This window comes from Podarcis muralis, chromosome 4 (assembly GCF_964188315.1).
Source record: "Podarcis muralis chromosome 4, rPodMur119.hap1.1, whole genome shotgun sequence".
Lineage (NCBI taxonomy): Eukaryota > Metazoa > Chordata > Lepidosauria > Squamata > Lacertidae > Podarcis > Podarcis muralis.
In genome coordinates, this window is record NC_135658.1 from 26,560,923 (window position 1) to 26,587,660 (window position 26,738).

The 26,738-nt window shown below is 38.9% G+C and overlaps 1 protein-coding gene across 3 annotated transcripts in view; it reads left to right on the forward strand.

The window, feature by feature from the left end:
- The window catches only part of CDK8 (cyclin dependent kinase 8), a 40,331-nt gene extending 20,275 nt beyond the window's left edge, over positions 1–20,056 (forward strand). For 2 of the 3 annotated variants that reach the window (XM_077927101.1, XM_028726371.2), the window contains exons 5-13: positions 5,139–5,196; positions 7,506–7,637; positions 9,497–9,640; positions 10,501–10,570; positions 11,347–11,419; positions 13,565–13,662; positions 17,258–17,336; positions 18,139–18,291; positions 18,770–20,056. In XM_077927101.1, coding sequence (XP_077783227.1) covers positions 5,139–5,196; positions 7,506–7,637; positions 9,497–9,640; positions 10,501–10,570; positions 11,347–11,419; positions 13,565–13,662; positions 17,258–17,336; positions 18,139–18,291; positions 18,770–18,895 — 933 coding nt within the window. In that variant the 3' untranslated portion in view covers positions 18,896–20,056. The remainder of the gene's footprint in view (positions 1–5,138; positions 5,197–7,505; positions 7,638–9,496; positions 9,641–10,500; positions 10,571–11,346; positions 11,420–13,564; positions 13,663–17,257; positions 17,337–18,138; positions 18,292–18,769) is intronic. The other variant, XM_028726372.2, reaches the window with a different exon arrangement.
- The last annotated feature ends 6,682 nt before the right edge of the window (positions 20,057–26,738 follow it).

The following is a 26,738-nucleotide window of genomic DNA, read 5'->3' on the forward strand; positions in this document are numbered from 1 at the left end:
GAAACTGTGCTTCCCAGCAGGGTAGGAAAGGCAGAGAGGCACTGCAATATATATTGTACTGTATCAGAAGTTAATAGATAGTTGGTATGTAGGTACAAACTAACTTTGCTTCTTCAACTTCCACATCTCCAGTAAAATATTCTGAAGACTGAGGGTAGTATTCAACTAACCACTACTCTGCACATACTCATTTAAATTAATGAACCTGATGTTAGGTCCACTCTGAGCAAAATTTGGTAGAGTATCACCCAAAGGTTTAACAGTCCAACCATATTCTAGTGATATACAGCCAAACAAGAAAGGTGAGATTACTAACAAGTTCCTGACCTCTGAAGTATGAGCAGAAGTAAATCCGCAGTGTATAGTTTGAATCATACCAAGTTTTCACTACAAGGAATGAAGTGAGAAAGTATTAAGCGTGAAGATTAAAATGGCAAAAGCCCTGAACAGAGTAGGTGGAACTAATCTGTAAAATAATTGGATGTGCCACAAATATGACTCACATAGTCCTTAATTTACTTGACTGGAAATGATGGTCCACAACATATGTAAATACCACAAGTTTTCATTCCTGGGAATATGTTGTTTCAACTGATTCAGCAGCCATGCCACCTAAGTAGCATTCTAATTAGCTGTGTTAGGATCTGGATGCCTTAGTTGTATGCTCACTTTGGGTGGGATTTAATACAGTTTGCATTGGAAGACAGTAAAGTTGAATTCCACCCAGTTCAATAAAAAACTTAGGCAGACTTTGCTTTTTCTGGACTACAGAGCTGGAAACAATCCTGCTTTGAAGGGCAAGGCAAACAATTGTTTGGCTTGGATCGAATGGCAAATATGTTGTGATCAAACAAGAAAGTAACTGCACTAAAGTGTGATGGGCAGTGCATAATTGGTCTTTGACTGAAACAATCCAGGGTGTGCTCATATTATAAATTTGTTTGTATCTTAATGGTCCAGGACCATTAGTATCACAGACAAATCAAAGCTCATTGAGGGACTCAGGCTTTGATACAAGAAATCACATCTTAATTTTTTAGCTAGGAAAGTCAGACAGTATTTGTCTAAGCTCTTCAGACTTTTTCAAGTACTAGAAAATTAAATTATACTTTAATCATATTAGATTTAGACTATTTGGGGTTTTGTAGTAAATGCTCTAGTTAAACTCAGAGTAAAAAATTAATTTTCCTCAAATGTACACCTACAAAAATTCATTTAACAGATCGGATATATCCAAGCTGCTTTTGGCTCAAGGCTTAGCCACATGTTTTCCATATAACTAACCAAAGGTTAGTCCTTTGGTTTATTTATACTTATTAAAAATGAAGCATTGGTTTAACTTGGGGGGAATTATTTTTCCATAGCATTTTTTAGTCCTTAGAAATGTAATTGTCTAGAAGATTCATGTGACCTATTTCCTGTGATCTGTAATCCCATATCAAAGTGACAGCCTTTCATGTTGCACTATATGCTGATTTTAATATTCTGTGTTGCTTCAAGTTGTTTAAGTAAACTGGCAACTCAACCTCTGTGATTGCTTTCAGAGTATATGAAGTTAGACTCTCACCAAGCTAAAGCAGCTGGTTACAAAACAAAATATAGTGTATTTTGTATCTGTGTAGGTGCAGCATTTCTGTACTATGTACCTTAGGCATATTTTAAAATGTTCAACTAAAAAAACCCAATTATTGCGCTTCAGAAATTCTACTTACTTGTGTTTTCTAATTAGTTGATAACACTGTATGTTGGTGGAAAGCCTGGTGCTATCTTTACTTAATGACTTTTAACATCTTCATTCTTTAGCTTTTATCTTGGTTCTCACCAGTTTCTCTTTACTATTTTATGGTGTTCCTATTCCATGCTGCTCCATCATTAAGCTTATTTCCCTCATAGCTACTCTTTCTGTGTGCTATGTTGGTCTTCCTCCTCCCTTCTGTGAACTAAGTTCTTACGTTAATTAAAGTGCTGGATTAATTTAAAGTATGATGTCAAATTTTCTCTCACTATAATTTTCCAAATTTGTAAAGTTGGGATAAGTGATCCCACACCTGTTGACATTGTGTATTAATACCAGTAGCAAACTCACATGCTGTTTAGCCAAAGCAGAACAACGGGGGGCGGGGGGCTCTTGATATACTCCAAGGTTTACCGCATAAAAACAAAATATTGGGGGGGGGGGCTAAGGGGAGCAATTCCCACCAAACCACCTAGTGAAAGCGAACTATGTTCAGTGTTACAGAATGCAAGGTGCTGACGGTTGGGGAAGGTAGACAAATGGAGAACTGGGGCAGCGGAAGAATGAAATAGATCCACATAGAAGGCATGTCCGGCTTGCTAGAACAGTGAACAGGAGTAGACTGGAAGTGCCACACTTCAATTCCTAAAGGAGTACTGAGTGGCAAGCAAGAGAGTAGAAAGATGACCTGCTATTGGTTTCTGCATTGAGAAGAAAATACTATTCTATTCTGAGACAGTACTTTGCTGATACTGCCATTTTGGGTTCACACTGCTTTTTCCTTTTTGAAGTTGTGTGTGCGTGTGTGTTTATTTCATAAAATTTAGATACCTCTTGACTGTAACCCCCACCCCCACTTCAAAAAGTTTTACAAAAGAAACAACAGCAAGATCAAGGAAAAATCACAACCCTACTTTAAAACATTCAAAAAATACTAAAACAGATTAAATTGACATCAACTTTCTAAGCATCTGGGTAGGCTTAATTTTTCTAGAAGTTGCCGCAGTGTGGCAGATTGAATTGTTACTAGCCAGAGCTTGTTGAATGCTTGCAAGCTGGAAACAGCTTAGTGTGGGTAGAGGTTCTGGGTGTCTGAGAATCCTTGACTAGAGGTTCCAGGCCAGAAGTATATAGAAATGCTGTATTTTGATTACAGTGGTACCTCTGGATGCAAATGGGATCTGTTCTGGAGCCCCGTTCGCATCCTGAAGAGAATGCAACCCACGTCTGCACATGCGCGGGTCTTGATTTGCTGCTTCTGCATGTCATTTTGAGCGTCTGTGCATGCATGAGCAGCGAAACCCAGAAGTAACGCGTTCCGTTACTTCTGGGTCGCCGCGGAGCACAACTCGAAAACGCTCAACCTGAAGCAACTTTAACCCGAGGTATGACTGTACTTTAGTTTCTTTGTTAACATATGAAGTAACTGCTTGATTAATATAGCAGTAGAATAGCTCCCACTGTAATTGTATTTTATATCATGGTAGGTTGATGATACTGGCAGATTACTGTTATTGAACAGCAAGTGATTCTGGACCAGACTCTTATATTAAACTTTGTAAGCTAGTGTAAATGCACTCTAAAGGAAGCAAGCTGTGTTCCACCCAAGTAATTATTCCATATTTTTAGTAAAAGGTGTTAAGATTGTTACAAGGAATTAAGCATACAGCTTTGCCATAGTGTAAAAGCTAAGATTTTGATGCAAACTTGCTCCTTGACCCTTTTCCCCTAATATTTGAAAACCTGGAATATGTACAGATCCATAATTCTGAGAAATTCACTTCTATATGATCCCATGGATTTAGTGATACTCAAAAGGGGACAAAAATAAGATTAATCTAGCCTGCAGTTGCTTCTCTGCTTAGCACATTCCCTGAGCCATGCAGAGTGTCATTAGCAGCAATGCAGAGGAGAGAGGTGGCGTTGAGAGCTGCAGCACAGGCTGACCTTCCTGAAATAATTACCTAGACAACATGACAGTTAGGAAATCCTACATTCTTAAGGCTCAGAGTTGGTAAAATGCATACTGAAATTATGTGAGACATGACAGTCTTCCAGAACCCCCAAATCAGCCCCCTTAATATATTCAATAATGGCATCACACTAGCATCCAGCCATAAATAAAGTCGGAGATTACGCTTTTTTGGATACTGCCTTTGCCAAAAACGCAGTGTGTTAGCATATAAGATCTCTTTCCATTTAGATCAAAGAGAATTCTGCATATTCTGCTCTGTTTGTTCATAAATATCTTCCACCAGTCCCTACAAGAGACTGATGGCCTGATAGTGCCACAAGTAGTTTATATATTTTTCCTGGCTCAGAGCACACATCTTAGTGTAACTTACTGCCTTGTCACCATCTTTAAACCTGTCCAGAGTCATACCCTTTTTTGAATTTGTTCTTTACACATTTTTGTGTCGTGTGATTGTACTAGATTACATCTGTTCCTATCAAAGATGTTTTCATTCATCTATCAAAGCTTCCTTGAAGTACTTTTATCTGGCATACATTTTATGCTTGCTTAAAATCACAGATAGGTGTTCACATAATTGCTTCATGTGACAATATTGATCAGATGGAGCAAATCCTTTTCTACATACTTAAATAATAGCCCACTTAAACAATAGCCCAAAGTGGTGTGCTTTGAGCTGTATTGATGCAAGCTTTTTTTCAAAAGAAGTAGTTTTTTCTTGAAATTGGCTTGAACCGGATATCTACTACTCTACACATCATCCGTGGCTAAATTTGATGTTTAATGGTTATTTTATATAGGTTTATAAACCTTATAAGAAAACAGCAAAAATAGTTTTGGTGTAGCTCTATAGAGCTTCAAAAGCAATTGTACCAATGTTTGCTTCTCACGTAATGATTCTGAAACTACCATATCTGCAACGGCAGTTCTTATAAACATTGCCTTTGCAGATGTGGTAGTTTCAGAATAAACTCTTATAAGCCACTCTTATAGTGGCTGAATTGATATACTAAGAGCAAAATTTTTGTGTAGTTTTGTAAAAGTTTTGTGTAGAATCTAAATGTTCATATAGTAACATCTAGGAAGATATGCAAAATATTTCATTGATTGCTTTTTGTAGTTGGCTAATACTGGAAATAAGTGAGCCAACATTTTTCCCAGGTGAATTCTGTAATGACACTGCTCATCTGAAAGAAGAGCATGGTGTAGAAAGTTATTGAAAGGAAGCTCTTCTAAGAGGAAGAAATTGTAAGACGGGGAAGAAAATTGATTTGGTCAGCCATATGACCTTACAGCAAACTAATAATCCACAGCACTATTAATGACATTCCACTGCATTTTGGTTTAAAATTGGAAAAATAAAACTGCTAATTTTAGGCACAAATGTTTAGGTTTATCTTGGTATATGTATTGTATTTTTTTTTTCCACAGAAACCTGCTAATATTTTAGTTATGGGTGAAGGTCCTGAGCGAGGAAGAGTAAAAATTGGTATGTTTATATCTTTGATAAGTCCCAGTGTAGCATTTAAGATAGAATGTTCTAAAGGTACAGCTAACCAGGTTAATACTTTCTGGATCACACATAAAACCCCATAAAATGAAGAGGTAACATTTGTTAATGTTGGATGGAGAAAAGTGAAGGACTCCTTTGCCTCTAAAAATGTTACTTTACAATAGTACTGAATTATATAAATATCAATAATAAAACGAACATTAGTAACAGTTGTATAAAGTGCTATTGAGAGGGTAGATAGATTATTCAGGGATGGGAGACAAATTTTAAAAACTTATAAGCATTGCTTGAAGGAAATTAAAACAGCATTTTTAATGGATAAGATAACATTGGACAAATTTTTGTAGGGGGAGCTTCTTGTGACACAGATTCCATATTCTATAAAAATGCTCTTTAAAAAATAATTAAATGAAACTCTAATGTAGCAGTAAAATTTGCATAATGGTATGATCCAGCATGTTGTGGAAGTATGTTGGTATCCTAAGGACGTAAGTGTTTGTACCAGCAGATGTTAAAGGTGTATATTTTCCTGTCCTCTGACTAATTATCTGAGACGGGGTGCCAATATTGGGGAGGGGCAGGGAAGCCCAGCCCCACATAATCACATGACGTGGCGCACACACACCATTTGAATGACAATGCCCATCAACTTTGAGGGGCAGCTCCCTCAAATATTTTAGGGGAGGCAAAGGGACCTCAGCCCCTAGAATTTGGCTGCTGTGATCTGAGATGCATTGTTTTGTAATTGACACAGAATTCCATACATTCTTTTGATTGTTGGAGACTATTGATCAACTGCCAAAAGCAGGGTTTTTTCCCCATTGGTGGCCCTATATATGAAGTTCAAAAGGAATAGAATTAGACCAGTGTTGAGCACATGACTCTTTAAAAGGTTTGTGACCATACAAGAGTACTAACACTGGCAGACTGAGGTCCTTTTGTAAGCAAACCATGGCTATAATGTAGGTCAGCCTCCCAACATATTTGGCGTTAATTGAAGTGGTGCTTCTTGTGTTGCGGACAGCTTTTCCCTTATTGGAAATGGACTACCTGCTACTTTTGCATGCAACAGCTGTGTACAACATTTCAAACTAATTGATTGCTCCCCAAAATGGTTACACTGCATGGATGGATGTGAAAGAGACCTCTCCAGTTCACTTAACCTATCCAGTGCCAAGAATGGCAAGATTGACTCGTAAAAGTATAATAAAGCTGAAGACGCACTGCCTTATTTTGACAACAGAAGCAACAACAAAATTATGTTTGGACTTCCACTGTTTAAGCATTAAAACAACACACGTATTTGAATATAAACACTGTACTTCCCACTCACCCCTCTCTTCTGGAGCTATTGCGTTTTTTCCTCCAGCAGCTAAATCTTTCTTACCTTCTAAGATAGAAAAAGTTAAATTGTTTTCAATGTCTAAAATGAAGCATAATACAGTTTTAAATAGGGCTGTGAATAGGCACACACGCTTGTTAGTAGGACAAAGGGAGATGAATTTATCTCTGGTGAATATGAGATCTGGAACCTTGCTCCTTAAAAACACACAGGCTTCACAGTCTTAAAGCTGGCTCAGTTCTTTGTATGGTCTACAACTGCAACCTCGGATCCTCAGGTCTGTTGGAATTTGTAAAACAACAAGCTGTATGTTCGCGCCTACATTCAAACTGTATGAAATAGTTTTTCTTACAGAAGTGAAATACTTCTCTGCTATTTGAGTGTGGGTGCAAACAATCCAGGTTTCATTTGTAAATTCTTCCTAATAGGTGAAGAGGCAATAGAATATAGCAGGAATTGGGAATTCTTCCCATCTAAGCTTAAATGCAATTCAGCTACAATCGGTAACAGCCTCAAATATCAGTTTTCTGTGATAATAGAGATGGAAATGTACCAGCTGCCTTAGTTCCTAAGAGCTGAACTGTTTTTGTCAGGTTAATAAAGGACTGGCTTCTAAAAACGGGAAATCTTTCCAGCCTAGTATACACCTGCCTTGTTTTCCCATATATAAATCCTCGTGTTGTTTTTCCGTTGGGCTGGACACCAGATTTCCCAACTTTCTGAGGAATGATCAGCTTGATTCAGAACCTGGGTGATCAAAAGTGTGTTAGCTATGATTTAATAATGCTTCATTTTCTGTACCATGCTTTAGAAACAAGCTTAAAAGGAACTTTTAAAAGTTAGACTGAGGATGTTTGCAGTGTGTGTCACATTTGAGCTCACTCATTTCTGAGTAAGCAGTCTGTGCGCTAAAATTTAAAGCATCTTCCCCCTCTTTTTACAGCTGACATGGGCTTTGCCCGACTATTTAATTCACCTTTGAAGCCTTTAGCTGATTTGGATCCAGTAGTTGTAACATTCTGGTATCGAGCTCCAGAATTACTGCTTGGAGCAAGGCATTATACCAAAGCTATTGGTAAGTAATGCACTGTATACCTGATTTTCCATATTTTAAATTCTAATTTTCCCTGGTGTGGTTTCCTTCCTTCTTGTTTACAAAGATGCCTACTCTTGAAATCTTAGAATTGGACGGAATCACAAGGGTCGCCTAGCTCAACAACCTGCAATGCATTTTGGCATTTGGAAAATATAGGAAAGCATTGTGATTCTAGTGTGGAAGAAAAGTGATTCACTGAACCTTACTTTTTAAGGCTGAGTCTTCTATCATGTCTGGTTGCCCAAACATGTGCATCACTCTTAAGTACTTCAGGGCACTTAACTGGCAAAGACCACGTTGAATTTACAGATGGTTTCACTAATTAGATAAGAAATGCCAGCAACGTTTAATTCTGAAGACTGATTGGCATTATTGAATAGTGTCAGGAATGTTTTGGCTTTGATCCAGACATGCCCAAGCAGCATGATGCTCTCACAAGGTGCCTCCACAATTTTTTCTCAGATAGCAGCACCCCTCCATATCCTATACAATTCTGGAGGGATCGTTCAGCTTTCACAAGTCTGCCTGCAAGCCTTTGATTTTAGTAGACTTGTACCCAGAGCTTGAAACAACCTGTTTGGTTTGGTTGAAATACTATTGAAAATACCTATTTTTTCAGTGTGCCTTTGAGCACTTTCTTTTATCCAAGTCCTCGATACTAGAAGTAACTGTGCAAAAGCCCTCATTGACTGAATTCAAAATGTTGGTGAAGCACTTTATTTTGTCTGACAGTAGAGGACAATCAGTTTCATGGAGTCTTAAGTGCTAGTATTATGAAAGAAAGAAATTTCTCCCCAGTGATGATCTTTCGTATGTCCCCTTTAAACTCCCACCACCTTCAGCCTCTCCTTGTGGGGAAGGTGCCATGATTCAGTTCCTTGATTGCTGTGATATACACCCTTTTCAAGTCTGTTATATCCTTTTTGAGATGGAGCAAGCAGAGGTGCACATCAAATTTCCAAATGCAAAGAGACCTTAGATTTAAATAAAAGCATTACAGTTCTGACAGTCTTATTTTCAATCCTTTTCTAATCAATCCCTAACAGTGGCCATCCAACATGAGCTGAAGATCTGTAAGGAAGGGACTATAGCTCAATGATAGAGCACCTGCTTAGCATTACAAATGTCCCCAGTTCCAGTTCATGATACTTTTGTGTAGGTCTGGGGAAACTACTGGCTGAAATCCTGGGGTCCTGCTGTCAGTGGGGTGTTGACAATACTGAGCAAGATGGACCAACAGGACAAGACAGCTTCTTATGTCTTCCTGGCTAGTTACCACCAATGCAGATACCTGCTTTGCTATATATGAAATTATGGTTTAAAACGAAAACAATGCAGTTTGCATAGTCTTCTTTTGCTCATTTTTCTCTAGTATCAGTGTTAAAATTAATAATGCATTGATTTTGCTAAGTACAGTAGCAGCCTATCTAGCTGCCTGTGTTCTATGTGTGTCTTTCATGCTCCAGGTTATTGGCTGATGGTAATGAGAAGAGGAAGTAGGGAAAAATTGAATGTTATATGAGACAGAGACACAAGTGTGTAACGAGAGGTAGAGCTAAATGTTCAGCTATTGTGGAAGCTGCACATTTAGCATAACATTAGTTTGGCCTACATTCCTTTAACCTCAGCAAAATGTTCAATTTTTAAATGCATGGGGTCATGTGTAAAATCTTAAGGAATAAAGGGGAAATGGAATTGTCTGTAGAAAATGTACATATAACTTAAACAGAGTTGCTTGCTTTGAGAGGCCATGTGTAACCTCTGCTGCTGTTCTTTAGACTATGCTTTCTTCTTTCAGAAAAGTCTATTTGATTTTTCCTTCCTCCTTTTTCGTAAAGATATTTGGGCTATAGGGTGTATATTTGCAGAGCTGCTAACATCTGAGCCAATATTCCACTGCCGACAAGAGGACATAAAAACTAGTAATCCATATCATCATGACCAGCTGGACAGAATATTCAATGTAATGGGATTTCCTGCAGGTACATATTCTATACATTCATTACTGATGTACTCCAGCCTATACGTATCTCTAGTACCATTTTAATAGGACTGACATACTCTTTGTGCCATAATATTTACTGAAAAGCTAGTAGGCTTGAAAGAAGCTACAGTAATCATTGGAAAACGTCAATATGCCTGATCTTTTTGTGGATGTGCATAGGTCAATGCACGGCCTACAAAGAACACTGTGAAATTGATCCCCACCCATTTGTTAATTTTTTGAAAATTCTTATTGTCTTGATAAAAAGAAACAAAATCTTGAGGGCTGATAGTAGTATTTACTGCAGGAGTCCTCAGACATTTTGGACTAGGCATATTTTTAAATATTTTGTGGGCTCACAAAATACATTTTTCACAGAAGACAAGCTGGTGATGCTCAGAGCCCCCACTCCCACCCCAAACTGACAAAAACACAAAGCAGGCAGCTGCCCCTCCCCAAAAAACAAATAGGTGAAAGTTCACTTTTTAAAAATTAAACAATTGGGAGGGGAGGGGCAAAGGGCCTTGGTAGGTAGGCTCTGGGGTGCACCCATGTGCATCATGTTGGGGATTCAGACCTAGTGTGTTAATTTCATTGTGCACCGCTTTGCCTACTTCCATAGCAAAATTTGGTCTATATTAAAAATAGGTGTCTCTTTGGTGACTCTGATCTAGTGTTGCTGAGGCGACTGAGAGAGGATATTTTGTCCACTCATATTCATCTTCATCAATGGTGATCAGAAGGCAAAGTTTGGCATATAAAGAGGAGAGTGAATTATGGTTTTGAATGTGCAAGTGATGATGTCCTATTCCCTATGTAGAGAAAGATGAAAGAGTGCTATTAATATTCAATTCATAGATAAAGATTGGGAAGATATTAAAAAGATGCCTGAACATTCAACGTTAATGAAAGATTTTCGAAGAAACACGTAAGTTTTGCAAAGATCTAAGTAATTGTGATGATTTCTACTGCATCAGGGGTTCGGAACCAGGCTTCCTTGGCAATTGCCTCTTTCCTCTCTCTGGTGACCACCCCTTCCCCACAAAGATAGTTGCACCTCTGAGTTTTCTGAGAACAGCAGGGAACTTGGCTGGGAACAGGTATTTCATGTCACACTACAGGTTTGTATTGATAACCATGTTGTTTGTGAAAAAGCCCAGTGGAGGCCAATAAGTTTGAAGGGATCTGTACTGGCCCTTCTTGGTTTAGTGGATCCTTGTGTGTTCTGCTTGGTTTTCTGAAGCTGTTTGAAACAAGCAATAACTGCTAATTTTCTCATTGTATAGATACATTTGAAGCAACATAGCACATATAAAATTAGTGTCTTGGCTAAAGAGACAGTTTGTTGCATTAAAATCTATTATTCTTTAAAGGATTGACTTTTTATGTTTCATAATATTATGTTTTAAGCATTATCAAACGCATAGCTACTAGAAGTATGTGCATCTAATATTGTACAAGAGGGATACTGGTTGCTAACCAAATCTGTAATAATGGGAAGTCATTTCCATGTGGCTGCTATTAAAAACAGTGTGTGGCCTCAGGCTACTTTTACAGTGCTGGCACCCTTTTGAATCACAGATGGACCAGACAATTCAGCACAACCGAGTTCATTAGCAAGCCCTATTGGTTTTATCCTGTCCTCCAGATTTGTACTTTTCTATTCAATTTGATGCATTGTTGTGACTTACTGTTTTCTTTCAGGTATACCAACTGCAGCCTTATCAAATATATGGAAAAACATAAAGTTAAGCCAGATAGCAAAGCATTCCACTTGGTAAGACTTGGATAGTATCAAATTTTTTCAGAGTTTCTGGAAGCATTAATTTGAATTGTTTAAATTGCTTTTCATTGCATCTCTTCACAAAAGCATTGGTTGTAAAGTTGAATTTCTGTGCCATTTCATATTTCATAGTAATTCATGTCCAGAGTAAAACCCTATGATCTAATTAATAGTTTACTACTCCCAAGTGCTAGGCATTAAGTCAGTTTTTAACATTTCTACAGCACGTATGCTGGCAGTAGATTTCCTTCCTTTTTTAACATGTCCTGACAACCTGGTAATTTGGCTAGCTATTAGTTGTATCAACAGACAGCTGTGGTCAAGTGATAGTTAATGGTAGAATTCACCGTGGTGCTAAGGAGATTGCTTTGCTTTCCCAGTGAAACAATCTCCCCTCTCTCCTGCGCACACTGTTCTGGGGGTTCTCCTGACCCTCCAGAGCAGATTAGGGGGAGGCATGATGTGGCGTGAGGAGATGGGAAAGCCTTGTATTGGTTCCTGCTAGTGGAATAGTTTAGTTGACTCTGGCCCAATATTCCTTCCATTATCTTGCTCATTTATTGTGTACCTCCCTACTATGGAAGGGAAATATGGGACTGGGGCTGCCACTGAGAAGGTTGTTCTTCTTGTTTGTATACTCAGTCTGTTCCTTATGTTGAGTTGTTTGAAGACTGGGTGTAGTAGCAAATTTATCATGTAATAGGGTAGCTTAAGGATATGGCTTTTCCTCATCCCAGAAGGCCATTTATCATTGTATATGCTTCAGAATCCTGTTACATCCAACATGCTATCTTAACACCTTCTATTGTAAAACAGCTGCAAGCCTTATTTTAGAGAATACTCAAGTACCCTTAAGAATAAGGACTTCTGAAAGTAGGCATGAAAGAACAAATCTAATGACTGAAATGATCTAAAGATGCTAGTATTTTCCCAGGGAGCACAAGGAGCCCTGTTTTTACTGTTATTATTTTTGAAAAACCAACTCCTCCTCTTTTGTTAAGCATGAGGTGACAACTGTTGGCTGTGAATAGGTATATAAATTGACTGGAGTATTAGATGACCAGATTCAGTTAATATTTTGATTAAGAAAATTATTTTTTGCCTTTTAGCTGCTGGCCCTAAAGCCAGTGTTTTTCTTTAATCTGGCCAGATTTTTTTTAAAGAAAACTAAGAACAAATCTCTAACACAGCCTGATCACTTGCAAGGTATTATTTTTTATGACTATGCATAAATTTGGAAGGGGTAAATTTGCTAAAATACAAAGCAAGGATATCCTCTACCAGTGTGGTTGAGAACCAGTGTGGTGTAGTAGTTAAGAGTGATAGTCTCGTAATCTGGGGAACCAGGTTCGCGTCTCCGCTCCTCCACATGCAGCTGCTGGGTGACCTTGGGCCAGTCACACTTCTTTGAAGTCTCTCAGCCCCACTCACCTCACAGAGTGTTTGTTGTGGGGGAGGAAGGGAAAGGAGAATGTTAGCCGCTTAAAGGGAGTGAAAGGCGGGATATCAAATCCAAACTCTTCTTCTTCTTTTACCCCCCACAGCCTTAAACCCAGCAATCCAAAACCATTTCACCATGTGCTTTTATCGCATGGGCTAGGTTCACTACCAGAATACTTGGGAAGAATGTTAAGTATATTGGAAAGCACAGTGAGAGGTTGTACTTATATAGTGTGATGGGCCTCTAACATTAACAACCTTGAATTGTTTGTACAGTACAGTAGAAATTAAACCTACTGCATTATAGGTGTGATATGCTCTGTGGCCCATTTATGTGAGCAAGTAAGTGTTGTAACTGCAGCTTTTCCATGGGTAGTATTTTATAGATCATATAAGCCTAATTCTCAGATTATGGAAGCCTAGATTATTAGGAACCAGGTTATACTGATATCATTGGTCCATCTAGCTCAATATTCTGTCAGCAGCTCTTCAAGTTTTCAGATGGGGGTCTCTCCCGGCCGTGCCTGGAGATTCTGGAGATTGAACCTAGTACCTTCTGTACGCAGAGTATAAGCTCTGCCACTGAGCTAACTAGACTTTATAAGCATATAAGGAAGCTTTGTATATTCACATTGTGGTGAAATATTTTCTTGATTGATTTGACAGCACTGAATGTCTTGTGTTTTTAACTATGCATAGCTACAGAAATTGCTTACTATGGACCCAATAAAGAGAATTACCTCAGAACAGGCTATGCAGGATCCTTATTTCTTAGAAGATCCACTTCCTACATCTGAGTAAGTGGTCAGTTTACTAGATACTATCTGTGCAGCTCTTTAAATGCTTTATTGCTTTCAGTGTCACAGCGTGACTTGGTGGGTGTGGAATGGAGGAATGTTCTGAAAATAACAAGTGAGATGCTCCTTCTTGATAAGTTATAAGAAATGGCTTTACTGTGCCATTTGCCATTTTGAAGTAATATTCCTATTAATCTTGTCCTGAGCCTTTGATCCCATTAGTCATAGCAATAATCCTGTTATTCACTGACAGGTTGATTATGCATGCTATAGATCTTCATAGTCAACTGCTAACTGCCTGCAGGTCCACTTGAAATTATAGATGACATTCTATAATTAGTTTATATTTATTTGAAAACTTGATGGGTGGACTATGGTGAGGATGGGGACAGCCTTCCAACTTCACAACCAAAGTCTGGATGTAGGGCATATTCATGCACTTTCTTTCTTTTTAAATATAACGATTTGCTTTTTAAACATCCGTATTCTCAATATGTAGGCAAGACTTTAAAGTTCGTATTTGAAAGACATGACTATTTCTTTTGTGTCAAAGAATATTTCACTGGCAAGTCGGTAAAACTATTTCAACCTTAATTTGATGATTTATGCACCCAATTTGCTCTCTGATGTTTTACACATATGTATGTGCAATGGGTGCAGCCTTTCTGAAAATGAAATTCACAGGCACATACTGACTTTGGAACAAACTTGGTTTTCTTCCATCATGTGATTTGTTTGGTGTAGCCTAAACTGCCCTTTGGAAATATCCCTTTTTTCTTTAAATCATAAATTGCTATCTCAATTTATTAGAAAAATCTTTAGATACTAATAGCGGTAGAGATCTGTATGCAAAACAATAGGTATAATTGCCCATCAGTTAAACTGTGCAAGCACTGCCAAAAACATAGCATTTTGCAAAAATTATTCTGTCCCTACCAATTATGGATAGGAAAGGAGGTAGAGTATGGAAGACACATCCATGATCCTTGATCTCACATTTTTAAAACAACAGGATAAATATGCACAGCATTCAATCTTTGGTTGTGAAGACTAAAGGTAGCCAGTTTTTGTGTGTGTGTGTGTGTGTGTGTGTGTGTGTGTGTGTAGAAGCAGAATAAAATTTGCAAAAACTGCAAATAACTGCAATTTCAGTGTCTTCTGCGATCTTCTTGGTGGACCTCTACATCACTAATGACCTGATTATTTTTTAATGCACAGATTTTTATAAAATCTTTCATGACTAATTTCTCTATTTCTTCCAGTTCAAAGTGTGTACTGATTACATATTTGGGTCTCATTGCCCCAACTTGTTAGGCAAGGCAAAACACAGCCAGAGGGGTTTTACATTCCAGTCCCATAGCAGAATATGAATACTTAACTGAAGAGCTTTAAAGAGGCTATCAGAAGTACTTGACCTACTTGAAAGGTATAAATAGGCTGCAGAACATATTGTGTGTAAGTCAGTATACCCAATAAACTCTCTATACAATACCAAGTAAACAAGCACAGTGGTCTGAAGCTGTATGATGTATTCTGCATCAGAAGCTAAGGAGCTTATTGCTGGCCTTGTAAACTTCATAGGAGATCGCCTAGGACCATTTCTAAGCTGTTTTGAGCTCCTCAGAGGAAGATTGGAGTATTAGTGTAATAACATAAATGTGCAACATAATAGCGTGGTGTCCCTGGGCCTTTCTGAGGAATGTTTTATCTCTCTTTACCTCAACACTCCATGGGAGAGATTACTAGTAAACTGGATTTGAATGGGTGTTTAGTGAATTCAGTTTCACTGCTGGGAGTAAATCCACCCTAACACATACTGGTCTAAACTATTGCTTCTTCTATCACCCACTGTAGAATGCTGCAATATCAATTACTTCTGATACATATCTTTCTGGATTCTTATTCTGCCATCTTTCTATCTCTTATCATCACCATACAAGTCCCCAAAAGGGTTGTCCCACCCAAATTAATGGGGACCTTAGTAGCTATTTGAAATATTTGTTTAAGGTGTTTTTTTGGTTGTTGTTTTTTTAGCAAACCTGAGCCCCTTTATACTCCCTTTATTCCTCAACAATTATGGGATCCGTTGTCATGTGGTATTCCATCTTTCCCCTACATTTTCTGGGTTGTTTTTTTAAATAAACCTTTAACTTGCATTTAACTTTCTAAGCTATCAGGAGTCTGATTTGCCCTGTTGAAATGAATAAGAAAGTGAAACTATCAAATGCCTGAGTTAACATTGATAGGGCAAACATACAACCCTGACTCTCTTATTTATAATACTCATTTTTTTTAATGGCTATTAGACTTTTGGGGTACATCCCTCCCGCCCCCGGCACCAGTATTCACTTAGACAGTCACTAGGAGCCCAGTATTTCACTTAGACATTTTTTGGATTTTGTTTTTCTCTTCTGTTAATGAGCCCACTTTTTCACGTATGCATTTCTTCTGTTTCTCCTATAGGGCTTCCTTGATAGCCCACTGAGGAATTTAAGTTAATATGTGCTCCAATAGCTTTTCGGTTGGAATATGTTTTTGGAATGTGATACCAATAAGATTTCTACCACCCTTCCATCAACAGATCTCAGGGGCAGTTCACAAGATGAAATTAATCATTATTTCCAGCTAGGACTTTTAAAGTGGTCCATTGGTCACAACAGCAGGCTGATACAGTAAAAAAAAGAAAAGCATGAGAATTAAAACTTGAACATTCAAAGAAGATTGGCACAGCCCCTCTACAAAGATTATATGCAGTTGTGCGGGGGGGTGAAATGGGTTACTGGTTTCTGATTGGCTTTTATTTGCTGTTCTTTTATAATGTTGCACATGTTGCTACTGTTAATTTTAAATAGACCTACAGATAGAGTATAAATCAAATGATAATGGCTTACATGGTCACAGGTAGGTGATCCATAACAGTTGTCCTTACGTTAGATATGCAGTCTCTTCATTGATTCCTTAGCAAAAAGTTCAACATGGAATTGGGAAACATGGAACTGAAGACAGCTTGCAATAACTTTAGCTTTATTTGCATGGGAAATATTACTTGAAAATAAAACTATGGTACAAAATAGGTTAGGGGGCAAGACATATGAGCAAGAAGAGATGAATCATCATAGAATTTAGTATTTCCAGTCTTGTATAGAAATGGGGCACAGCATTTTTCAGCTTGTCTTAGCCAGAAAAACGTGTTTGGGATGACTTGCTGGTATATGGTAAAAACAGCTAGGAAACTGTGTCACTTGGCTTCTTAGTAAAATGGAGGCTTGCAAGTCTATGCACAGGCAAACTTGTGCTTGGGCTGTAATATAGTCCATTACTAAACTCTGTATTATAAGCAGTGTATTTAATTGATAGCTGGAGATCTTCTCTCTTACTGAAGAAACTGATAGCCTTTCAGAACAAACTGTCATACTTGGAACACTTCAAAGACTAAAATCACAAATAGCAAGTGACACATAAAGCAGCTTGAACCAGGATGAAAACCATTTTATTACCATTATTAATTATGGGACACAATTTTTTTCTAGTAGGGATTTATGCTCTTTGCTTACACACAAAAAATGATTGCTTCTTTTTGTTTTTATGTTTGCAGTGTGTTTGCAGGTTGTCAAATCCCATACCCAAAACGAGAATTTTTAACTGAAGAAGAGCCTGATGATAAAGGAGACAAAGTAGGTATTTATTTGAAGGTTAAGATGAGAGAAATACATCTAGGAGGTGTCTTTTGTTAATCAGGTTGGACAATTTTATAAGTACAAGTTGTTAAGGCAATCATATTTATGATAGGGTTAATGGATCTTATTTCAAGCATTCAAGTTACTGAGAGTACATGATTTATTATTCCATACTTCTACATATATGTCCCTGATTGTTGCTACTACTTTTATTGAACCATTTCCTGCCAAGATAAGAATGATAGCATAAAATAAATTAATAATATCAGACGAAGATTAATTAATATGGATAGAAGTTAACATTAATTATGGGCCATTCCAACTCTATACATCAGACATGGCAAGAAGTTGAGAACTTCTGCAACATTTCAGTTTACATAAATAATATAGAAAAAAATCAGTAATCAGATCTGATCCATGGCTTGTAGAATAATAAGGTTTTGAGCATTTTCATGGTACCTAATTTGAAGTCTTTTTATTATCTGCAACTCTAGAAAGTGATGATTCCAAGTTCCTTTCATGTTAACTTATTTTGAATAAGGCTATAATCTTAAAATGCATAGTTGAAAACATGGCAAATAAATTGGGCTTACCTCTGAATAAATAGTTATGATAGGGCTGTGTGGTATGTTTATATTTGATTTTAATTTGTTTGCATAATTATGTGGAAATAGTAAGGTAATTATTATTAAGTCATTAGTGGCTTTGTGCCTGACTTAGCTTTACACAAGACTGGATGCTTCCTACCCATGAACTCCCTCTGAGCTGTATCTTACATTTTTTTCTTTAACAAATTGAGAAGAACCAGCAGCAGGGCAATAACCACACAAATGGAACTGGTCATCCAGGGAACCAAGACAACAGTCATACGCAAGGGCCTCCCTTGAAAAAAGTGAGAGTTGTTCCTCCTACCACTACCTCAGGTGGACTTATCATGACCTCAGATTATCAGGTATTTCTGTTTTCAGCTTTCAGTTTTGTTATGGTACTGTGAATCATTTATATTAGCTGTTATGTCCATACCTACTAAAAGTTGTATTTTTAAAATCTATTTGAATATATGTTTTAATTGTTAAACGCAACTGATTCAAGTCAAAAGGCACCAGTGGAGACCTGCACAGTGTGTCATTGCTAACTAGTTCAGTTCATACATCATGCCACACTGTGGTATGAAGAACTTGAACTGTGGTTTGAGTCTCAAAACAGATAATGGACAACCCATGGTTTAGAGCTGTTGGTCTGGTTTCATTTCCCACCCTCTTAACAATTAGCTACATAAGTTGAATCCATGGTGCAACAATCTCTAGAGCTGTAGAAATAGCTGCCATAGTTGTCTTTTCCATTGTGTTAAACATGGCAGCATTTGACCAGCCACATATGTAATATTCTCTCTCTCTGTCTCTCCCCCCCCCCTCCAATGCGTTGCTCAGCGTTCCAATCCCCATGCTGCCTATCCAAACCCTGGACCAAGCACATCACAGCCACAGAGCAGCATGGGATATTCAACTACCTCCCAGCAGCCTCCACAGTACTCTCACCAGACGCACCGGTACTGAGCTGCACCTAAATAAAGTCAATGCACTGTTGCTAAGGCTGCAGGACTGGCCGTGCTGCTGTCTGCCTGGAACCTGGCGTTGGGCTGCAAGAATGTACTGTAAACTATCACATTTTCAAAATGTCTGATAGCCAAGTTCCACTACTTTTCACAGGCTGGGAGTAGTGGCTCCCTCAGATTGTACCCATTATGGAATTAGACTTGAAAAGAAAGTACTAGCACAGTTTGTGTTGTGGATATGCTACTCCCATAGTTTACTTGACATGGTTCAGACTGACCAATGCATTGTTTTCAGTGACAGTCTGTAGCAGTTGAAGCTGTGAAATGTGCTAGGGGCAAGCATTTTTGTTGTTGTGAATTCTATTGATGTTAACAACGTTATCTGACCAATAGTACGCAAAATCTCTTTAACTGGTATTTGAAGCATACAGTATGTGTTAATGAGATGAAAGCAAACTAACCGTGGCTCCAATTGAGAATTTTTTTTATATACATTGACTTTTAGTGACTTTTTTGTGGGTTGATTCATTTTCCACATTGATCAATGTTTTATGACCAACAAATTTGCTAGAGAGAGATTTTTTTAAAGACACAAAAAATGAGCATTTTTCCAGCAGATTTACAAGCCTCCCAAAGATTAATTTTCAGCATATGTTTATTTTGTTCTCAAATCTATGACTTGACTGGTATTAAAGCTGCTATTTGATAGTAAATGAGTGTGTTACTGAGATAAACCTGTTTGGTTCAGCAACCAACTAAAATGATTGTCATAGACAGTGTTTTATTTTTCCTGTTGGTGTTAACTGATTTGTGAGCATGCTTGGAATTTAAAAAAAAGCATGAGTGACGTTCCCTGCAAACAAACAAGCAGTGCAGCATTCATTCAGATATTTTTGTCATGATTTTTTGAGAGCTGGCTTGATGTAGTGGATTTTAAATTTTAATTATTTTTAAATATGTTCGCACGTTGCTTTAGGGTCTCCCTTATTAAAGCAAAGGATTAAGGTGTTAGGAGAACCTTAGAATTTGAGGAAAAACTATACCATACAATGTACTGTATCAAACTATTTTACATGAATGACGCAGGTATTCTGAATTTTAAAAGAAATCAACATTGTTAAAAACAAGGTGTTACATAATAAAATTATTTTTCATAAATCTGCATATGATTTTGCTTGTGCTTTTGTCAGTTGATGCTAAGAAAATATACACTTGGCCTATACAGTGGTACCTCAGGTTAAGAACTTAATTCGTTCTGGAGGTCTGTTCTTAACCTGAAACTGTTCTTAACCTGAGGTACCACTTTAGCTAATGGGGCCTCCCGCTGCCACCGCGCCGCCACCACATGATTTCTGTTCTCATCCTGAACTAAAGTTCTTAACCCGAGGTACTATTTCTGGGTTAGCGGAGTCTGTAACCTGAAGCATCTGTAGCCTAAAGTGTCTGTAACCCAAGGTAAAGGGTAAAGGGACCCCTGACCATTAGGTCCAGTCGTGGCCGACTCTGGGGTTGCAGCACTCATCTCACTTTATTGGCCGAGGGAGCCGGTGTACAGCTTCCGGGTCATGTGGCCAGCATGACTAAGCCACTTCTGGTGAACCAGAGCAGCACACGGAAACGCTGTTTACCTTCCCGCTGGAGCAGTACCTATTTATCTACTTGCACTTTGACGTGCTTTCAAACTGCTAGGTTGGCACGAGCAGGGACCGAGCAACGGGAGGTCACCCCATAGTGGGGATTCGAACCGCCGACTTTCTGATTGGCAAGCCCTAGGCTCTGTGGTTTAGACCACAGCGCCACCCGCGTCCCGAGGTACCACTGTATAATAAAAGCAGTTGAGGGCAAGAGCACCTCATTTAACATAACACAAGAAGCTGTCTTGTACAGGATCAGGCCAGTGGCCATTTAGTCCAGTGTTGTCTACCCTGAAAAGCAGGAGCTCTCCAAGGTCTCCAGCAAAGCTCTTCCACTGCAGTGCTATCTGTAACCCCTCACCTGTAAAAATGCTGCAGAACCCATTGTCTCTAGGGGAAATAATTCCTTTTGATAATCTAAAGAGTTTCAACCTTTCCTTCGACTGTTTTTCCCCCCACTGGTTCCTTGGCTGCATATTTAAGGTAACTATGGTTTAATATAGTATATATGCAGTAGTGCATGCCAGAACAGCCCAATCTCATATTTGTGACCACTGCTTTCCTAGGGATTATCTTCCTGCTCCAGTCAAAATACATTCCTCATTCTTTCTGAACTAGTCATGGGTTATCGACTGCCAACAGAAGTGATGGCCATGAAATAGAATTGTGTGGGTCTCCTTTACCTGTGTTACCAACACTTATCCATGCTCTGTGTGGGAAGAGGAATGAGTTGGCTACTGTTTCCTACTTGTCTACATTACTGAAAGCCCCACCCAGGAACTGCGTAAAGAACAAAATGCATTGGGCACTGTTTCTACCAGTCAACATTTCAACTGTGGAAGGCATTAACTGGGCTGTGGGTAGCAGGCCTTTTGTAAAAAATAATGTGCAAGTGGAAGCTTTGGGGGTGGGGAATGTGCAGTTCCCGAAACATTTGTGCAGTTCAAATTTCAAATAATAAAAAATTTAGCTGATGTGGAAAGTGACAGCATGAGAAGCAAAGTGGGTAGCCAAGCCATCTTCAAGGTTATCCATTTCTCTTCCCCCTGCCAAAGACACTCTGCAAAGACACCACTGCTACACTCCATGAAACGTTCATCAATGTTTCTGAGATCATGGGGGCTCCCTTCCTGACAAATCAGGAAGCAACAATGTCAGTGTTCTGGCATGGGTGGTAATGCCAGGAAATACCTAATATGGCATTCTTAACAGGGATTGCTGAACTGTATTTGAGCATCTGGGCTTCCCCTTCCCTTTGTTCTTTATAAGGGGTGGCTCCGTGGTAGAGCATCTGACTTTCACATACAAGGTCTCAGGTTCTAACCCTGATATCTCAAGATAAGATTGGGAATGCTCCTGCCTGAGACCCTGGAGGACTGTTGCTGGTCAGGGTAGGCAGCATTGAGCTTGATGGACCTAATGGTCAGATTGTATATGGCAGCTTCCTGTGTTGTTCATTTTTAAAATATTTCTCCAAATAACATTTCATTGGAGTTCATGATATCTCTTGTTTGAAGCAGCACTGTTTGCATTAGTGCTGTCAGATTCACAGTTGTGAAGATTTCCTGCCACTCTAAGCTTGTAAGTGTGATGGAATGTGTGCAGATTATATATAGATATACACAAAGATTCTCACACAGCTAGATTGCCACACACACACAGATTGGTAAGACAGACACACAGTTACACAGCAGGAGAGAAAATGTAGAAGCATGTTGCCACAAGGTGCTATATTGTGTGGAGTGGACACCATGCCCGTGAATACAGTGGTCCGTGGCATTGGGCCCCACCAAGAAAAGAATCCTGGATACATTACAAGTCAGTCTAATTTTTCCCTTTGGATTTGAAGAGACAAAAATCGGAACGTAATGCTTCTGATGTAAAAAAAGATATTTTAAAAACGATGCTTTTGAAAATATATGTGCATATTTAGGTATTTTCTCCCCACCAGCTGTAGGAAGAAATGCAATGAGAAAGAAGGGGACTCTGCCCTTGGGCTTCTCAGTCTTTAAAAGGCCGTGCATTTACTCTAATACTCTTTTTACTTGCATATGAAGGGATGCTATAAAACTCAGCTTGGGCTTTTAACTCTGAAATATCATGTCGAATATTTCTGCCGCTAATAAATATTTGACATAACTGCACTCCAGAGATGGTTGCTGCTGAGGGTGGGCCATTGTGTTCCCCTCTAACAGAAATGGGTAAATTGCTGCTTTAGAAATCCAGGCTCCTGATGTATGGTTTCTGTCATAAGCAAAATGCCTTTGGGTGATGTGCATTTAATAGAGAGAGGTTAATATGTTGGTGATTTATCTCATTGTGGTAAGATCATGCTTGGAAGTCGGTAATCCCAGGAGCTACATTTAAAAGCATTCAATAAAGAAGATTTAATAGAGCTGCTAGCACTAGTGAAGGGTTCAAGGATTTTAGAGGCAGCAATCTTTATATAAAAGGAAACGATAGGCCAATAAAAGAGTCAGGAGTCTTTTCCTATGGAAAGCCTATTGGCCTCTACAGTTTTAGTAGGGCAGCTGTTAAGACAGAATATCAATAGGTTATGAGTTACAGTACTTACACTGGCTTTTAAGGCCAATGGCTAAAGCTGACCTAGAAACATCCCTGTTCAGAGGCTGTATTTCTTGGGATGCCAAATGCTAGACACAACTAGGAAAGCCACCACACAACCTGCTTGTGAACTTCCAGGAGGCATGTGGTTTGGCTGCTGTTGAAAATGTAATATTGGGTTAAATGGACCCTCATCTGATCCAACAAGAGAATTCTGAGCCTCCTTAGGCTTAGCTTTTGTGGCGCAAAACTTCCCCTGATCACATCAAAATGCATTAAGACACCTGAGCTTTCTGAATAAATCATACAAAATATTCCTACAGGGCTTCATTTAGTATGGGATTTACATCTCTTGCCTCTTCATGTTTAAAGATGAGATGATAAAATACTTGAGAGAAGGATTATATATCACTAGGCAAAGTCCCATTTTTTGTAAGAGTGATTAGGACTTAGCTTCTTTTAAAAGGGTAAATCAAAAGTGGAGGGGGGTGGTAAGGTAAATAGAAATAAAAGTACCCACTTCACTTTGAGAAGTAATGAAGAATCTGTAATCTGCATCTTCCAATATTAAGAAAGCTTTTGGAATTGTTTATTTAACTTACATAAATGTCTAGTGCATCCCTGATGGTGATTAAAACTCAATCAAGGCAAAACTAACAACAAAAGCTGGAGACAGTTTAAAAAGCTGAAAAATGTAAAGAAGAAGAAGAATGACAAAAATAAACCAGTGATTTAGATTATGTACAGTAATTTCTCTCACCCTGCTCCTTTGCTTTACATGAAATATTTTGGGTAAAATACTTAAATTGGAACTTTGGGTATGCTGCAAACTAAGAATTTATTTTTAAAATTATAAACCACCTTTTGTTCAAAAATGGCAGAATATCCCTCCCTCCTACAGCAATCATGTTTCCCAAAGCGTTGGGGGGGGGGCTGACATTGTGCCCTGTGCTGTGCCATGGACTTTTGGGGATGTGCCCTCTCTGCCCTCAGAGATCTCTAAATAGACCTGCTTTGGGAAAACGGGGGCTGGGGTAAAGAGAAATAGCATAATTCCTCATGAAAGATTGGGTAGGATGCCAGTACTTAATAATCACTTTAATTCCAGTCACTGGAAAAGGCATACATCCACATATATTTTAAAATTCCTCTCCCAAATAAATGTGATTGAAGTGCTCATGAAAATAATCCACTGTGATTAAAAGCTAGACCTCTCTGTTGAAACAAAATATTCCCCACTTCTCCAGCCTCTTTTCTCTCCAGCTCTGGGCGTTTCTCCAGTCTGCTTGGTTTTATTTTGCAGGGTGGGAGAGAAATGGTTGTGCCATTTTCGGACAAGTGAGACCAGAGGGCAACTTGGGAACTTCAGGAGTCCCAGATTCTACTTGGAAATGTGAAGATCTCTGAATCACCTTGATTCACCTTGTAATCCACACAGCACATCCAGAACTGATGCGTACTCTTAACCATTACATCGGGGAGGGGGGACCTTTTTGGGTCCACAGGAGGAGGGATAACTGGTTTGTTTTTATTCTTATTTTTATTATGTATTTAGTGTTTTTTTCTACTGCAATTTTATGTTGTGAACTGCCCTAAGATCTATGGATGAAGGGCAGTATAAATAATAATAATAATAATAATAATAATAATAATAATAATAATAATAATAGATCTTTACCCAGCACTAACTTTGATGTTACATAATTTACAGGTAGATTGCCCCACCAGTCATAATCCCTTGCATGGGGCTCCCAAGCTTGCAAACCACGGTGCAAAGGGCATTGCAAGCCTCCCCACCATCTCCTTTCTCTCCACAATATCAGATGTCAAAAGGGGAGGAGAGGGAATTTATCACACCATTTTGCAAGCCTCCTCACGCTTCGCCTTGCCATTCCCTTCTTGCGCAAGGTGTGCTCCTACTGCCCATTGACATGGGGGGCGGGGTTACAAAGACGCCTTGCTCCAGCAAAGTAGCAAATGGAAGCCCACTTTAGGATCCCGAGGATTCTTTTGAAGACACGTCTTTAACCTGCCTCACACTAACATTATGCATGCCAACAGGTGTAGGACAGGTGGGTGTGGTTCCCCCAAAATGGCCTAGTGAGCCAAGTTTTGCCCATAGACCAGACGTTCCCCACCCTGCATCACATCAAGCTACAGCAAAGGAGGGAAAAGACGGGATGCAGGGCCAGTTCATCGGAGGGTCCACCCCAACTGGCCAGCAGAAGAACTGATAATGAAGAACTTGTTCCTGAGTCTGCTTATTTCCTCAGCTCCCCCAGTTCATTCTCCTTTTGTGTTGTGTCTTTTTATATCATAAGCTGGAGGGCAGGGACTATCTTGTTTTAGTGAACTACAAGTCACTCTGAGAACTCTCTTTGAGTGAAGGTGTGAAAATTCTTTAAATAAATAAAAGATTGTAGGTGGGAACAGAGTCATGCTTCTCAAGCCTAAGCACATTGGATTTCATACATCTACAGTACAGCAAATGCAAACATTACACCCAACAAAGGTATCTGGCAGGGCAGGTGCATCCAGTAGGTGGGGTGCAAAGGCATAATCCTCAGCCATGTGTAGGGAGGAAATTAGAGCGAAAGAATCGCCCAGTTCAGGTCCTCCTCTCACATTTCCAGAGTAGCCCTACAACTCTGAACCAGGAGTGCAAAACATTTGAATACATCGCCTCACGTTTCAATTTCAAGTCCACAAGGTGCATTTCTTTCCTAAATCCACTAGAGGGCAAATGTCAATGGTATTGTACAGTACTTTAAGAACAGCAGGCTTTGAAACTACATTATATACACAGTGTTTTTCTGCAGAAATATCAGTTAAGCCAAATAGTATGTATATGGGATGGTCTCTAATGTCAGGGTAGTAGACCCATTAAAAATAATGGCTATGATTAAATTAGCTCGATTAAGTTCAATGGGTCTACTCTGATGAAGACATTGGATACTCCTAAGGAAGATAATTGGATACAACTTACAGATTTCAGATTTTTCTTTATGAAAGCAATAACTATTTTAATCAGCTGCTCTATATTAAATACTACCACTTTTGTGGGGGGTATCTTAATAAATAATTGATTAAAGAGCAAGCTTTTAAATCGTTCCACTCCCCTACAATCTGAAACCCCTTCCCTACCCCTGGAGGCAAACCTGGTGAGGTCTCTCCCTGGATGCTGTGCTCTTCTAAAACACTGTCAGATTTTTTTTGAGAGGCAGGGCAGCGCCATATGTAGGTTCTGGGAGACCTACTGTAAGTCTTCGTCAGAAGATGAGTTGCCCAGGGTCAGGTCTGGAGCCAACATGTATAAATCCCTATATTTATACCCTGGATCACCACCTCTGCCTTTCTTCCTTCAGTTTATTGGTTAGTTTTTCTAATAAGGCTGTTTCCCATACTATTTGATACCATTGTTCCATGCTTACTCTTGACAGGTCTCTCCTGGCTATGATGTTTCTGGCTGTTGAGAGTAGGTGGGTTAGGAGCTCTTTATGATGTGAGTGGGCATTATTATTTTGGAAGATGTTTAGTAGGGCCAGTTCTGGGGTGACTTCTAATACTTGCTTAGTTATTTTGAATATTTCTTATATGATTGCTGTCCGGAAGAGTTGGATTTGGGGACATTCCCACAACATGTGG